The sequence below is a fragment of the Crocodylus porosus genome, unplaced genomic scaffold (genome assembly GCF_001723895.1).
Source record: "Crocodylus porosus isolate Cpor-Errol unplaced genomic scaffold, CroPor_comp1, whole genome shotgun sequence".
In the NCBI taxonomy this organism is placed as follows: domain Eukaryota; kingdom Metazoa; phylum Chordata; order Crocodylia; family Crocodylidae; genus Crocodylus; species Crocodylus porosus.
In genome coordinates this window covers 12120666-12134429 of record NW_017728936.1, presented here as the reverse complement: position 1 = coordinate 12134429, position 13764 = coordinate 12120666, and the positions used below count along the sequence as shown (strand labels likewise).

The 13764-nt window shown below is 56.8% G+C and overlaps 1 protein-coding gene across 2 annotated transcripts; it reads left to right on the top strand.

Annotated features, from left to right (window-relative positions):
- The first annotated feature begins 491 nt into the window (after window positions 1-491).
- Window positions 492-13752, top strand: CXCR5 (C-X-C motif chemokine receptor 5). Of its 2 annotated transcripts, none has more exons than XM_019547147.1 (2): window positions 492-5157; window positions 11000-13752. In XM_019547147.1, the coding sequence occupies exons 1-2, from the start codon at window positions 5119-5121 to the stop codon at window positions 12077-12079; spliced, it is 1119 nt and encodes a 372-aa protein (XP_019402692.1). In that variant the 5' UTR covers window positions 492-5118; the 3' UTR covers window positions 12080-13752. The 2 variants fall into 2 exon arrangements, with proteins under 2 accessions (XP_019402692.1, XP_019402693.1); XM_019547148.1 differs by having other exon boundaries at window positions 11003-13751.
- Window positions 13753-13764: the final 12 nt, after the last annotated feature.

Sequence of the window (13764 nt, the reverse complement as noted above, 5' to 3'; positions counted from 1 at the left end):
CGTGCGTGAGCGCAGCCCAGACGGGACACGTCCAGTCCCTACTCTTGCAGGCGCAATGGCACAACACCCCTTTCACGAAATCATTGTGCCCGCCATAACAGCACTGTTCACCCCCGCTGTCCCGACCGGGAAGAACCTCAGCGCTCCGAGCGTTAGAAACTGGAATAATCCACAGCCAGTTTGTGCCTGTTTGTTTGAGAGCCAACGTTGTCCTGGAATTTCAACACCTCTTTTCCCTCCCCTGGGTGTACCCCCTAGCTTATTTATAGGGCAAAACCCTATTCCCTCAGCCTTTGTTGTGCCAGGCTCAGCAAGTCAAACTCAGACTTCAGCTTTCTCATGGGACAAAGCCTGTCACCCTGGGGTCAAGCCCACTGTCCCACTTACAGTACCGGCAAAATATCTGACAGACAACCCCCTCCCCCACCGACACGCACGTGACAGGATCTCAGTCCGGGTTTCGTGGCCGTCCTTGTGACCCTTCCGTGCATCTATTGCAGTTTTGATTCATCTTTCAGCAAACAGATGATCAAGTATTGTGCATGGTATTCCAAGGAAGTCTCACGTGTGTCTTGTATAATGACACTAGCAAGTCCCTAGCTCAACTGCAAATATCTTGTCTCATATATTCTCAAGGCAAGAATTTTTGTGGACAATGTTTCTTATTGAGCTAACTGTCTAGCTGGGAAGGACACAGGCTTCCAGGTACCACAGCACCCTCTCTCAGGTCTCTCTGATACATTCAAGGATTGCATCTGACTTTTTCAAACCGTCTCACATTGCTGCCTGTCATTCCATGATTAACTGAACACCCAGATCTTTTTTCTCCGCTGTCCTTTCCCACTGATGAGCCCCTGCTTCTAGCAGACATTCCTGTTTTTAGTCTCCAAGTACATGACCGTACATTCTGTACTATTAAATGTCATCCCGTTTCTATTGCTCCAGTCCGTAAGCTCCTCTGCTTCTTTCTAGCTGACCCGTATTGTTCACTTGTATTGAAGATGCCTCGCAGCCTTGGCATGACAGCGAAATCAGTTAGCACACTTTCACTATTTTCTGCTGAAGTCACTCATGATGGATTTTAAATAAGACTGATTCCAGGATTTATCCTTGCAGAAGTCCACTAGTAACCGTCCTCCTGGCCCCAGACCTCCGCTTTCAAAACCTACCTGTTGTCTCCTCTTCTCCAGCCAGTTCCTCGTCTACCTTACGTTCCTTCTACAGATCCCCGTTTCCTCTGCCTCGTCTAAGAGTTTCCTAAGTGACACCGTATCGGACACTTCGCTAAGGTCCAAATAGATTAGATCTCCTGGATTTCCTTGGTTATGTGACCAAAAAAAATAAAGTACTAGGCTCCCCTGCCAAAATCAACCTCTGGCAAACCTATGTTCAGTTTCCATTTACATCTATGTTTTTTATTCTTTTGCTCAAACATTGTTTGAAAGCTTCATCCTATGGAGGTCAGACCTCCATACCTCCCTTCCCTTATCCCCCACCCTTCCTAAACACAGGTACTAAATCTGTCGTTCTGCAGTCACGCAGTAACTATCCCAGACTTGACACATTAACATCCTTGCTGACAGGGTTCTTTCTGTAAAATCCTTGCTAACACACCTGGGATTTCGGGGGCTGGTTCTTTCAGGATTCAGAGATGGAGATTATTAGTCCCCAGCACTTGAGCACTTTTAGCAACTTGATTTTCTTTCCCGCCCAGAATGTGGCAGTTTCCCTTTCTACGTCTTCACTTCTAGTAGACTAACAGCAACTTTCTTAAATGAAAACAGACAAGTACCTGTCATTTTTGGATCATCACCAGATTACCTTTAATTTGCCTGATCCTCTGTACATAGCAGCTCTAATCCTGCTTTTCTTCAGCTCCATTTTTTTCCTTGCTGAATTTTTTTTTTTGCTTTGTGGTTTTATTTCCTTCCTTTGCAAGGTCTAACTCAGCTCGACTTTTGGCCATTCTTATTTTTATCCTTACACTTCCTGATGGCTAAGACACAGCTTTCTAGTCAATCGGCCCTTTTTCCATTCTTTATAGCGTCTCTCTTGGTGCCTAATACCTTTTCTGGGAGGCTGGATTGGAGCCAGATTGTCTCCCCGCTGGGACAAGAGTTCCGTACTTTTTGCACCTTCCTTGTAAAGAAATTCCAAGCTTCAGCTTTTAAGGCCTTGAGCTCTTTAGTCCATCTAATTCCACTAATTTGTTCTCTTTGTTCAGTGGTTTTCAACCCCCGGGGGTCTGCAGACTATGTCTAAGGGGTCTGCAAAAGATGAGTATGGTCAAAAGTAGGTGAATACCTACCCCTACAATTCAAAGGCGTGTCCACCTCCATTCACATTTTTTTAGGGGTCCGCAAATGAAAAAAAGGTTGAAAACCACTGTCTCATTTCATCTTAGTTCTCAACGTTTTCCCTTTAAAAACAGGGTATCTTAATCTTAAAGACCTACCGTTGTTTATTCTTGCATTTAAAATACAACCAAATACATTTATTTTTGCCTGACCCACCGTTGTTTTTCAGGACTAGCCCTCCTACAACGGCTTTGCTGCTTTTTAACTCATACCTTGTGGGGAAATACCAGTGCTGAGTTAAACATAAAGTTGGGTAGGTTTCTTGTCCTTCCCCTCCTCCCCCAAACCTTATAGACCATCTTTCTTTAAATAAATAGCTGTCCTTTGCTGAGGCCAGGGAGAGGGAACTGGCCAGGGTGACAAAGCTCCTGTTCAAACAGCCGAGATCCCCACCGTGCTCTTCCAGAAGGAAGGGTTGGACTGAGCCTGGACTCCGGCAGCAGCAAATCGCTCACCCGACCAGAACTCTCCCCCGCAGGTTGCACAGGCACGTTTTGCTGACCGGGAAGCAGCATGCGCTCAGTCTTGGGACGGATGACAGCCGCTTTGCCCCTCGCTGCTGTGCGCAGAACGCCCTCTCGCTCCGTCGGGCCAGGTGACGTTCGGGCGTGATCACAGCGAGCCGTCCTGCCAAGGCCTTGCAGGAAAGGATGCCTCGCTCCTAAGTTCCCTCCAACGTGCACGCTCGCCACTTCCGTTTCCTGTGGAGCTGGGTGCCGCGTCTGGATTTTTGGCTGCCAAAGAGGCTGGGATTTTTTGTGGAGCCAGGCCGCAGGTCATGCTTCTCTCCTGGCTGGCCATCTCCTCCCAGCACCGTTCTGACAGCTGGGCTGTGTGGAGAAGCCAGGCATCGCTTGCGTCTGCGGAAGACTGGTTGCAGCAAGGGGTGCGGGTCTGAACAATTTGTGGCCGAGCAGCCCACCACCTAAGCGTGACAAGTGCAGAGCGGGTGGCGTGGCAGGCCCCGTCTCATCCTGTCCTCAGAGCCCACAGGACAGCCACAGGCGCTTACTTGGCGTCCCTGGGATGGGGCCTCTGCTCTGCCTCTGCCCCGCAGCTCTCATTTCTGGGAGATTTCCATCCCCAGGTTCCCAGAGCTCAGAGGCACGGCCCTGCATTTCCAATTCATGCCACAGGCTTTGATATGGCTGTTTGACTGCAGACCTTCCAAGTGCTTTATCGAGTTTATCAAAACCATGATCGCTGGTGTGCTCCGGGGGAAAGAGAGGCACAGGGAGGACAGAGGAACCTGCACGAGGCCATGCGCAGAGCTGAGAATAAAGCCTCAATCACTGGAACTGCAATGCACGGCATACCTGGCTGCTCTAACCGGGACTCTTCTTCCTCCACGCTTGCATCCTCACAGAGCCTCTACAGCCCAGCCTCCAGCGCACGGTTAGCCAAGACGTGTCCCTTTAGCCCCCAGCTCTTCCAGCACCTAGGGACACTCTTCTGCACCCCATGCTGGCGGACCTCCCACGGGCTGCCCTCCCCATCTCCCCTGCGTGCTCAGCCTTATTTCCTGATTCCTGCAGGCCAGAGTCTTGGGTGAAGGCTTTTGTTGCAGGCAGAGGAGGCTTTGCAGAGCTGTGTGGCACTTGTGTACTACTGGCCACAAGCCTGGAGCTGGAGGCACCACCCTGGGGTGGGGGAGTGGGTGCGTCTGAGCACCACTTCCTGCTTCCCATCAACAGGTCCCCTCACAGACAAGGCTCACAGGACACCTGGCTTGAACGGGGGCTCCCAGCATCTTGCTGTGACTTCCCCGCAAGCATCCTCTGCAGCACAACAGTCCGGCGCAGCTGCACTGCTGTGACTCGGGGGGCGGAGGGGGACTCTGCTGGACCAAACTTTTTCTCTATGCTTCCTGGATTTCTTTCTTTTTGTTGGAAGGAAGAGGGAGGCAGCAGGCCAGGGCGCTGCCCTGCGCGGTCGTAGCACTCAAGCTCTAACCCAGAGCTGCCCACCCTCTCCCACTGCAGCTATTGCAAATTGCAAAGACGCTGCCCTTCCACCGAAGGACTGCACACTATCGGACTATCATCCGCAGGCCTCCTAACAACACAGCGCCTTGCTCTTTTTTGCTAGTGTTGTCGACGCATCCGCAATATATTTCATTACCTAGGCCCTTTGTGAGACCAGTCACTTGGCCAATAGTCCTCCAGTGAAAACCCTTCGATGCCACCTTGCAGGACAGTGAGCAGAAACAGAGGGAGAAAGAGTAGGCAGCTGAGAAGTCTGCTAATGGCCAGTCAAAGTTAAAGTAGCCGAAATGATGTTGAGTCAGAGGGCAATGACTCAACCCTACCTCGGGGACCAAGGCACACTCGTTCCCCCCGAGTGCACATCTTACCGCCTTGCACATCACCGATGCCGCTGAAGTCTCTGGCTGGACTCTTCCTTGGCATCAGGCATTCCTGAGCTCCCTGGGCTCCATGTTGACTTGCTAAAAACCTTTTTGATATTTGCATTGTGCAGGGAAATACTTTGTAGCAGAGCAAAGCTACCAGATTACAGAAACCTTTGATTATTCAAAACTATACTTTAAAGATTATGTAAAGAATAGACAAGATACTAATCTGTAGCTCAAATAGGTCATTCTGAGCTTTGTACTAATTTGCATTGCAAAACTGCAGGGCGAGGCTCTTTGTTGGTAAGGACTGGGTCCTCCTCCTTCCTTAAATTATTAACCCCACGGCAAAAAGGTTCTTTCAGAGCGGCTGTCAACCTGCTAGCGAGGAGACGCACTGCCTCCGAGACCATGGGGTCCTCTGTCTTCTCTCTGGACAACACGGACGTGGTAAGCCAGGCTTGGAATGGAGGCGAGGCGAGGCGGCCTGTGGACTGAGGGTGGGGGTGGTGGCGGTGGATCCCCAGGCCAGCATGGCCCTACTTGCACGGGAGGCTAAGGGCCTTGGCTTTAAACCTTCTCCACCACTTTCCTCCCGGCCACTGGGTTGGTCTCAAGATGAAATGTTTACCCAGCCCAGTCAGAGCCTGAAGCCCCCAGTAGCGCTGGCTGTGTCGGGAAGGAGGTGCAAGCCTGCTCAATCTGCCAGTTCATGGGAAGCTGCGTTGTGAGCAGGGCCATGTGGTTAGGCACCGAGGGCAGGGGAGTGGGCACAGCTGGCCTCCTGGAAGGGGTGCTGGCCCTGTGGTTCCCGTTCCAGGGGCCAGGAGGTTCTTGCTGAATGGCGCTTTCTCCCTCGTGGGCCACGGGGTGGGAACTCTGCTGCACTGCCAGCAAAGCCAAACCTGCGTCTGTTGTCCTTGTGTGGCCATTTACAGCAGCCCGGAGTGGGTGCAAACCCTTGTGCTGACTTTGTAGTGGTGTCAGGGACTGCACAAGCTGCCGGGCCAGGGGAATCAGCCCCCAGCCTGTCACGGAAGCAGCCAGGCAAGGCACCAGAATGCCTGGCCACACACCCAGGACCTATTCCTACAGCAGTGGGACAGCGCGCTCCCTGCCTGTCTCCATCCAGCCTTCCCACGGGCAGAGGGTCGAGCCTGCCCAGGACAGGCCTAGAGCAGTCCTTCAACTGGGGACTAACTGGGGAGAACATGCGCCTCGGATACTTGTCCTGTGTCCGCGGGGGTGCGGCTGCCCTGCCCTGCCGCAGGTCTTGGATGCGCAGGGGAGGGGCTCACTTAAAAGACAACGGTCCTGTGCACAGTGAACCTCCCAGCTGACTTCTTACCAGCCTTGCTTTTAAGTAGAGCATTTCAGAAATTCGTCTTCTTTCTGTTTTAAATGAAAAGTGGCTTTTTTTCAGGGAAACAATAGTTTTCATGTCTATTCCAAAAAAACCAAAACAACCCATGTCAGTCTGGTTTTCCTCTCACCTTCCAGTCCCTTCTTCCTTAAAGGGGGGAAAGGAGAGGCAAGAGAAAAAGCCAGAACCGTGAAAAGCAGGACAACCAGTTCTGTTTTGGTGACAATCCCGGGAAGACTTTTGACCAGAGTGAACAGGTTTCGTTTCCTCTGGTATTTCCCTTCAGAAGACACTTGCTGTGCCCAGCCCTACCTGGCCCTGAGTGGAAAGCTTGGGCAGCGGCTCCACAAGCCTGGAGTTTAGCTGGGGCAAAACTGGGTTCGCTCCCCCATGGAACGAACAAGAGATGGGCCCTTGCCCAGTGCCAGGGTGGCCGGGGGGCTGAAGGCATAGCGCCAGGCGGGGAAGCTTTGCATCACGGGCTCCTCCCACCCCCAAACTTTCACACCAGCACCGACTCTTCCCCTGCCCCGCCGTACTCCAAACTGCTTCATCACTGTAAATGACCCAAGTAGCAGAATGCCAGGTAAGATTGCGTTTGCTGCCTTGCATCTTACTGACCCAGGTCCAGTCGTCAGCACAGAGCCCACGGCAGACACAGACAGGCAGCGCAGGGAGCAGCAGTGCCACAGAGCACGTTCATTTGGTGGGGACGGCCCCTAGCACCGCGACTCCGCAGCCCTCCGTGCTGCAAGCGAGGCTCAGCTGCAACAATGCAGGGACAGCACACGTCCGCGGCACGAGGACTGCCAGGCGTGTGCGAGGGCAGGAGCAGGTCGGTCCTTCCCGCAGAGGGCATGCCTGGCACGCATGGGAGAGCTACAGCAACCGGTTAACCGGTCTCCCTTCCAGAGGCAGGAGCGCACATGTATTAAGGGCTCATCCCACAGGGCAAATCCTCGGGAAAGGAAGGGTCCTAGAGTCCCAGTCATAGACTCACAGTCAGGACGGGCTGGCAGGGACCACCAGAGGTCACGTGCAGTCCAACCCCCTCCTGAGGCAGGATCAACCCTGTCCCAACCAGCCCAGACACATCCGCTGTCCGCCCTTGGAGCAAAACTGCACCTTCTCCCGCTAACGTCCATGCAAGCAGCAAGCCGAAACCTCCTGCCGTTCCCAGCTACGAGCACATTAATAGCAAAGGAGCAATCGACATCTCCACCCAGTGGAGTGAACCGGGAATAAAAACCAAGGACCATGGGCATGAAGAGATGCCTCTCTCTCCCATCGTGCCTTATGACCAGGCTACAGGGCCAGAGGGTCTCTTCCTAGTCCAGATCTTGCCCAGGACAGGTTTAGTGCAGCCGTCAGACAAAGAGCCTTGTCTAGTATTCAAGCCTCAGGTTCCCCGGGCATCAAAGGTTGCGATGAACGGTCCTGAACCTCTGTGCAGTCCCCGCAAGGCACCATACAAGGGCAGGGACTTCTTTCTCCTGTGCTGGAGAAACCTTTGCATACCCAAAGCTCGAGCAGAAGGCGTGCACGTGCCAGTAAGCGAGCCCACAAGCCAGACTTTGCTTCGGTGCGACTGCTCCCCAGCCCTTCACACAAACAGCAGAGGTGACAAACAGAAACTGCTGCACCGTTCCCTTCCCTGGCGTATCGGCAGTGTGCAAGCCAGGTGCGAGCAACCTCACCGTCGTTTCACGGCAGCAAAGCGTGGCTCCCACCCCAGGCTAGGAACGAGCAGCAGAAGGGGCACAGGCCACTCCTGTTTACACGAGTGTGAGAGAGAGAGAGAGAGAGAGACACAAGCAGGGGAGGGAGCAGTGACCAGGCAAGCACAGGTGTGCCAGAGGCAGGAACAGGCAGAGATGCTGCTTCTTCCCTCGTCTACTTCTGCTGACTGCAGCGTCCCCCACAGCTTCGCGGGGCTGGGAACGGCTGCGATGGGGGCCCTCACGGCCCAGGGAAGCTTCTGCAGCCCCAGTGGCGTATGCTCTCTGCAGCTGCTGCAGCTGCTATCCAACCTGCCCTGCCTCAGCTCCTGTTTTTGGTCCCCGCTCGTTTTCTGCTGCATCTAACAGGCCCGACTGTGCCCGCCCACACCCTCTCGCCCAGCACGCCTGGAGATGCGTGAGACCTCTCAGGCATAGCGCCGTGCACGCTCCGAGCCTGAGGCCACCGGCTGACGGTTTAAACCCTACCTGTTGCCTTATCAGAGATGAGATGGTGGCTGATAGCATCGCTCGCCTGCTGCGCCTCTGCTCCCAGTGCAAGGTGACGCTAGCGACTGCACCGCAGTGGGGTCACAGAGTGCAGCGCAGCCGCTGCCCAGGCCGGAAGGGCTGTCACTGCACTGCACTGACACAGCTAACCGTGCTCTCTCTGCCCGTGTGCCTGCAGGCCGAGCCCACCCTCTGCTGACAGGCCTGTCTCCTCCAGGGCTTCCAACACACCCTCCCCTTGCCCCTGGAGAGCTGCAAACCCTGCAGGGTGGGGGTCACGCCCAGAGCCGAAACAGCAGCCACTGGCCTGCAGCTGGCACCGTGGCAGTGGGCGCCCAGAGAGGAGCACCGCCATTCCCCTTGAGGAGGCCTCTGCCCAGCTGCAGGGTCGGTGGCTGCCAGGCGGCAGGGCTGGCACGAGGGCTCCTGCCCGCATCCTGGTCGGTGCTGCTAACACGGGGCCTGCGGGCGGCACTAACTCCGGGCGTAGGCCGCCCCCAGGGACAGGAAGACGACGGGGATGGCAGGGGCAGTTTAGAGGCTTCTCGGGATTTTGCTCCTCCCGTGCAGACCCAGGGGACAAGGTAGAAGGCGCAGAGCTGTCCCTTGTGGACCGGGCCAGGGCCACAGGACACAGGCTCTGCTGCTGCTGCAGAGGAAAGCAGCAAATGGAGCGACTGCAGTATCGTACTGGGAGGGGGAGGACTCGGGCCTATGACCGACACCCTCACGCGTGTCCCAGGAAGAGGTGCTCTGGGCCCTGTGCCGCCCCAAGCAGAGGAGGGGAAATGAGAACAGGAATCTACCAGGGTCTCGCCCACTGCAGCGCAAAGACAAATGCAACGTTCATTCCTTCAGCTGCTTCCTGCCACTGCGAGTCTAAGCTGAGATAGCCCGGGGCTCTCCTGACCCTGAGCAGAGCTGCGCTGCGTCAGGGCTGCTCTTGCTAGAGATGAAGCAGGGCAGCAGCAGTGCTCCCAGGGGCAGCGTGGGATTTCCTGAGGCAGGCAACGTCCTCCTCTGCCAGGCAGCGCCAGGCCAGGGCTGCAGGCTGTATGATTATTGACCATCACGGTGCTTCATGGCACACCAAAGAGACTTCTAAAAGAAAAACGTGAGCAAAACAAAATAAAATTAGCTCTGAAACAGCTCGAGAAGGGCTCGTATTTTTAGACGGGAACTATGGCCGATGGAGGGAAGAGCAGCAGGTGCAGGTGGCTACAGCTGGCAGTGAAAGGTATGAAAACAGCAAGCAGAGACTTCCGCTGTGGTTGATCAAGTCTCAGTCTTGGTCTCCAGGGAAGGTGGAGGGGGGGAGGGGTGCTGGGGCATTCTTCCCATTTTGTTAGGCAGGTTTCTCGTTTCTGCTCTGCCCCTTCCCGTGCCTGCAGCTCCCTTTTCTCAGCAGTGTCGCCCCGGCCAAGGGCAGACCACACTCTGGCCTGTCTGGCCCAAGGACTGCCCTCTGCCTGAGATGCTGTCAGGCTCGTGCTCCGGATCTTTAGTCGATCCCTGCTCGGTGCGTGGAACTGCTGACTCCCGTGACCAGAGCACGTAGTCGTTTCATACAGGCTGCGTGGGCACGAGCCTGCTGCCGGAGGCATGCAGCAGCATTTCTGCATCGCTTTCCGGCACGGGTGCAGCTCATCCAGAATCCCGGGGGGTCTTCGCGTCACGCACACGCTGCCCCTGCGACACACGCCGCTCTGAACCGCGCCCCCCTCGGCCTCTGCCCGCTGTCGTGCTGCCCAGGTCCCTGGCTCACGTCGCTCCCCGGCATCTCGGCACACCCGCCCCAAGCACTCGCCCTCCCTGTGCCGGCCAGCTCCCAGCCAGCTGTTCTGACAAAGCAGCACAGTCCTGCCACTGCCCTCAACCCAGCCTTTTCCTGCAGGGCAACAGGAGCTGCTCCCCAGGCCCGTCAGGGACCAGGGGGCTACACCTCCACAGAGAGTGCTCCCCAGCACGTACCAGCCACAGTGCGGGAGGTATCTAGGGACATAAGGAGCAGGCTGAAAAATGGTTCAGAAAGTAGTCTCAAGCCTTCTCTGCAAACCATTGAGGCTCTCCGCAAGGCACTACACATCCCAACACCACTCCAGGGAAATTGGAGAAATTCCCACAAAGAGAAACTGCAGAGTGAGTGTTTACGGGAGCGAGGGGACTAGGAGGGCCCTGGGAGAAACCGAATCTGATGCGAGGACAGGGAAGGCAGGCCGGAAACATCCGGGACACGGGGGCAGGGGAAAAAAAACATCAGTGAGATTAAGTGGCAAATTCAAACTAATAGGAGGAAAAGCTAATTGCCAGAGGTCAGGAACTTGGCTTTAAAGAGAGCTTGGATATCTGTTCGGATAGCGAGACCATCCAGAAATAGTTTCACGATTGATACCGAGGCAAGGATCGGACAGGAGACAAAGCTTCCTACTTCAGGGTTCAAGCCAATCTGTACCTACTGGAGGTCAGGATGAGACCCTCCAGGGGCAGACTACCCCACATCTGCTCCCGCAGGCTTTCACAGGACAGATGACTAGTGGGTGCAGCCATCACAGGTAACTTCAGCTGACGGTGGCTCCGGCCAGAGGCAGGAAGTTTGCCAGACCACAGCTCTGCTCCTGCCTGAGTCCCTGGGCTTCCCCGCTGGGGGAGAGTCCAGGTGTGCAGACGCTGAGACCCACAACAGGCTTCTTCTTTTGCTCAGCAGATCCTGATGGAGATGAGTGGCTATGGCGACGCTGAAAACACCACCAATGACTTAGACAACTATTTGTGCCCTGAGTCAACCTCGTCACTGACCAACGAAGCTGCAAACATGTTCAGAAAGATCTTCATGCCCCTCATTTACCTGCTGATGTTCCTCCTGGGGACCATGGGCAACGCCCTGGTCCTGGCCATCCTGGAGCGCTGCAAGCGTTCCCGCACCACCACGGAGAGCTTCCTCTTCCACCTGGCCCTGGCCAACATGGTGCTGGTGCTCACCTTTCCCTTCAGCGTGATTGAGAACCTGGCTGGCTGGATCTTCGGGACATTCCTCTGCAAGGTTCTCAGCGCTGTGCACAAGATCAACTTCTACTGCAGCAGCATCCTGCTGGGCTGCATTGGCGTGGACCGCTACCTAGCCATCGTGTACGCCATCCACACCTACCGGAGGCGCAGGGCCAGGGCCATCCACATCACCTGCACAGCCATCTGGGTCTTCTCGCTGGTGCTGACTTTGCCCGACCTCATTTTCATGGAGGTCTGGAAAGACACCAACAACCGCAGCATCTGCTACTTCCCACAGATGGGGATTCATGGCAACGACATGTGGCTGGCCACCCGCTTTCTGTACCACATTGTGGGTTTCTTCATGCCCTTGCTAGTCATGTGTTACTGCTACGCAGCCATTGTCAGGACCCTGTGCCAGTCGCAGCGGCTGCAGAGGCAGAAGGCCGTGCGAATTGCCATCGTGGTCACAGCCGTGTTCCTGCTCTGCTGGAGCCCGTACCACATCGTCATCTTCCTGGACACGCTGACCAAGCTGGGCGTGCTCTCAAAGGACTGCCTGGTGGAGGAGCAGCTGGGCACCAGCATCCTGGTGACAGAGGCCATCGGCTTCACACAGTGCTGCCTCAACCCCATCCTGTACGCCTTTGTGGGAGTCAAGTTCCGCAACGACTTCTTCCGGATCCTGCAGGAGCTGGGCTGCATCAGCCACGAGACCCTGCAGGAGATCCTGGACGTGACAAGGAGGGGCAGCGGGGTTGAGTCCGACAACACCACGTCCATCTCCACCTTCTGATGAGGACGAGGGCACAGGCCGGAGCCAGCCTTGCAGCCCTGGCCTGCGGCGCACAGACTCCACATGATGCAGGCCCCCAGCCCCAGGCCCGTGCGGCAGGAGCAGCCGTAGCGCCTTCTTCGCTCCCCGAGAGGCCGAGGTCCAACAGCCATTCACATGTCCGAGACTTGCCAGCTGCTTCCCCTGGCTACCGTGTCCATTGAACACATGGCCAAAGCCCAGACCCAAGCAAAGCAGGCTGAGCACATCTGGCCTGGCTGGCCAGGCAGCAAGGCAAGCCCAGCCACTGCTTACTGAGCCAGTTGCCTCCAGCCCAGGCACTGAGCCCCATGCAAGCAAGGCCCATTTCTCAGGAGGTCTGCCATTGCACCAGGCTGCTTGTTTCTACTTTACCGGGACGACATTCAAGGCTCCCGCTGCACCCATCTCCAAGGGCTTGATGATGAGAGGAGTGCCTTTCCTGCGGCAGCTGCAAACTCCCCTGCTCACTGTCTCCCCGTGTAACCGTTGCTGATCACACCAGCTCCTGACATCTGAGAGCAGGCAGCTCTGGGTGCGCAGGCAACCGTCTTTAAAGAAGACCGTTCCCTGGCTCAGCACAGCTCCAGCCCTAACCACGCTGTCACAGGTGCTGCCCGAGTCTGAAGACCAAGGAGAACTGCTCGTTTCTCTGGGGCTGAAGGGTCACGGGCTCCTCTGGGGCTTGGTGGCTGCATGTTTCTGGGGAGGGGCCGAGTACAAGAATTTCCATCAGTCCAGAGCAAACCAGCACAGGGAAGGGAACGAACTCCCTGGGGTCTTGGCTCCTGTCTCTGGTGTGGGGTAGGTGTGCAAACGAGATCCCAGGTTGGCTTTGCTTTGCACTGTGCTGTGCCTGCAGATGCCTCTGCTCTGCCCGCCGCGAGGGGCTGGTGGAAATCCCTCGCGTTAGATTTAGGCAGCAAAAACTTGAGCTCCGACGACTGCCCTGAACCGCAGGTGCCCAGTGGCTGCTGGGGCCAGAGCTGCTCTGCAGACACGTGCCAGTCACCCACCCCTCAGCGTGTGCAGCCCCTCGCCAGCCCCGGGCGATTCGGCCGTGTCGCAGCAGGGCTGCTGCAGCGCAGGGCGAGGGAAGCAGCTCCTGGGCCGGCCGTCTGTAGCCGCGCTGCACGGCCGAGTTGCAGTGCTGGCCCCTTTTGGCTTCTGCCACCAGCTGAGCCGGGGCCGCTCCGTGAACTCGGGGTGCTCGTCTCAGGCCCCCTGCCCACTGGTGGCTCCCGCTGCCACGCCGGCCCAGGGACAGCAGCCCCAGCGCGCGGGCACGGCCAAGGCACAGGGGAGCAGCTGCCCCGCCCACCCCCCACCCTGGCCTGCGGGGAGGCCCAGGGCCCGCGGAGCTGCGGCACGGTGCAGTGGGAGACCCCAGCCCTTAGGCAGCAGGGGCGGGGAAGGGGTGCGCGAGGCAGTGGCTCCCAGCCTGACCCGGTCCCAGCCCTGGCCTCCGCGCCCGCGTCCTGCCCACGCTCCTCACGGGCCCGCCCCAGGCACAGACCTAGCCCTCTGTGGCTTCCCCGGCCCAGCCTGGCCTCCGCGCAGCCCGGCTCCGGTGGCCCACACGGCGGGGAGCGGCGTGGGACGCAGCGTGGGACGCGAGGCCGAGGCCGAGGCGCGGGGGCTGCCTGACCCGCCTGAGGAGGGAACGG

Excerpts from the sequence above, each read along its gene's own strand:
- CXCR5 (XM_019547147.1), top strand. The coding sequence starts at position 5,119 with ATGGGGTCCTCTGTCTTCTCTCTGGACAACACGGACGTG. Across the intron at positions 5,158-10,999 it reads CTCTGGACAACACGGACGTG|CAGATCCTGATGGAGATGAG; the intron begins GTAAGCCAGGCT and ends TCTTTTGCTCAG.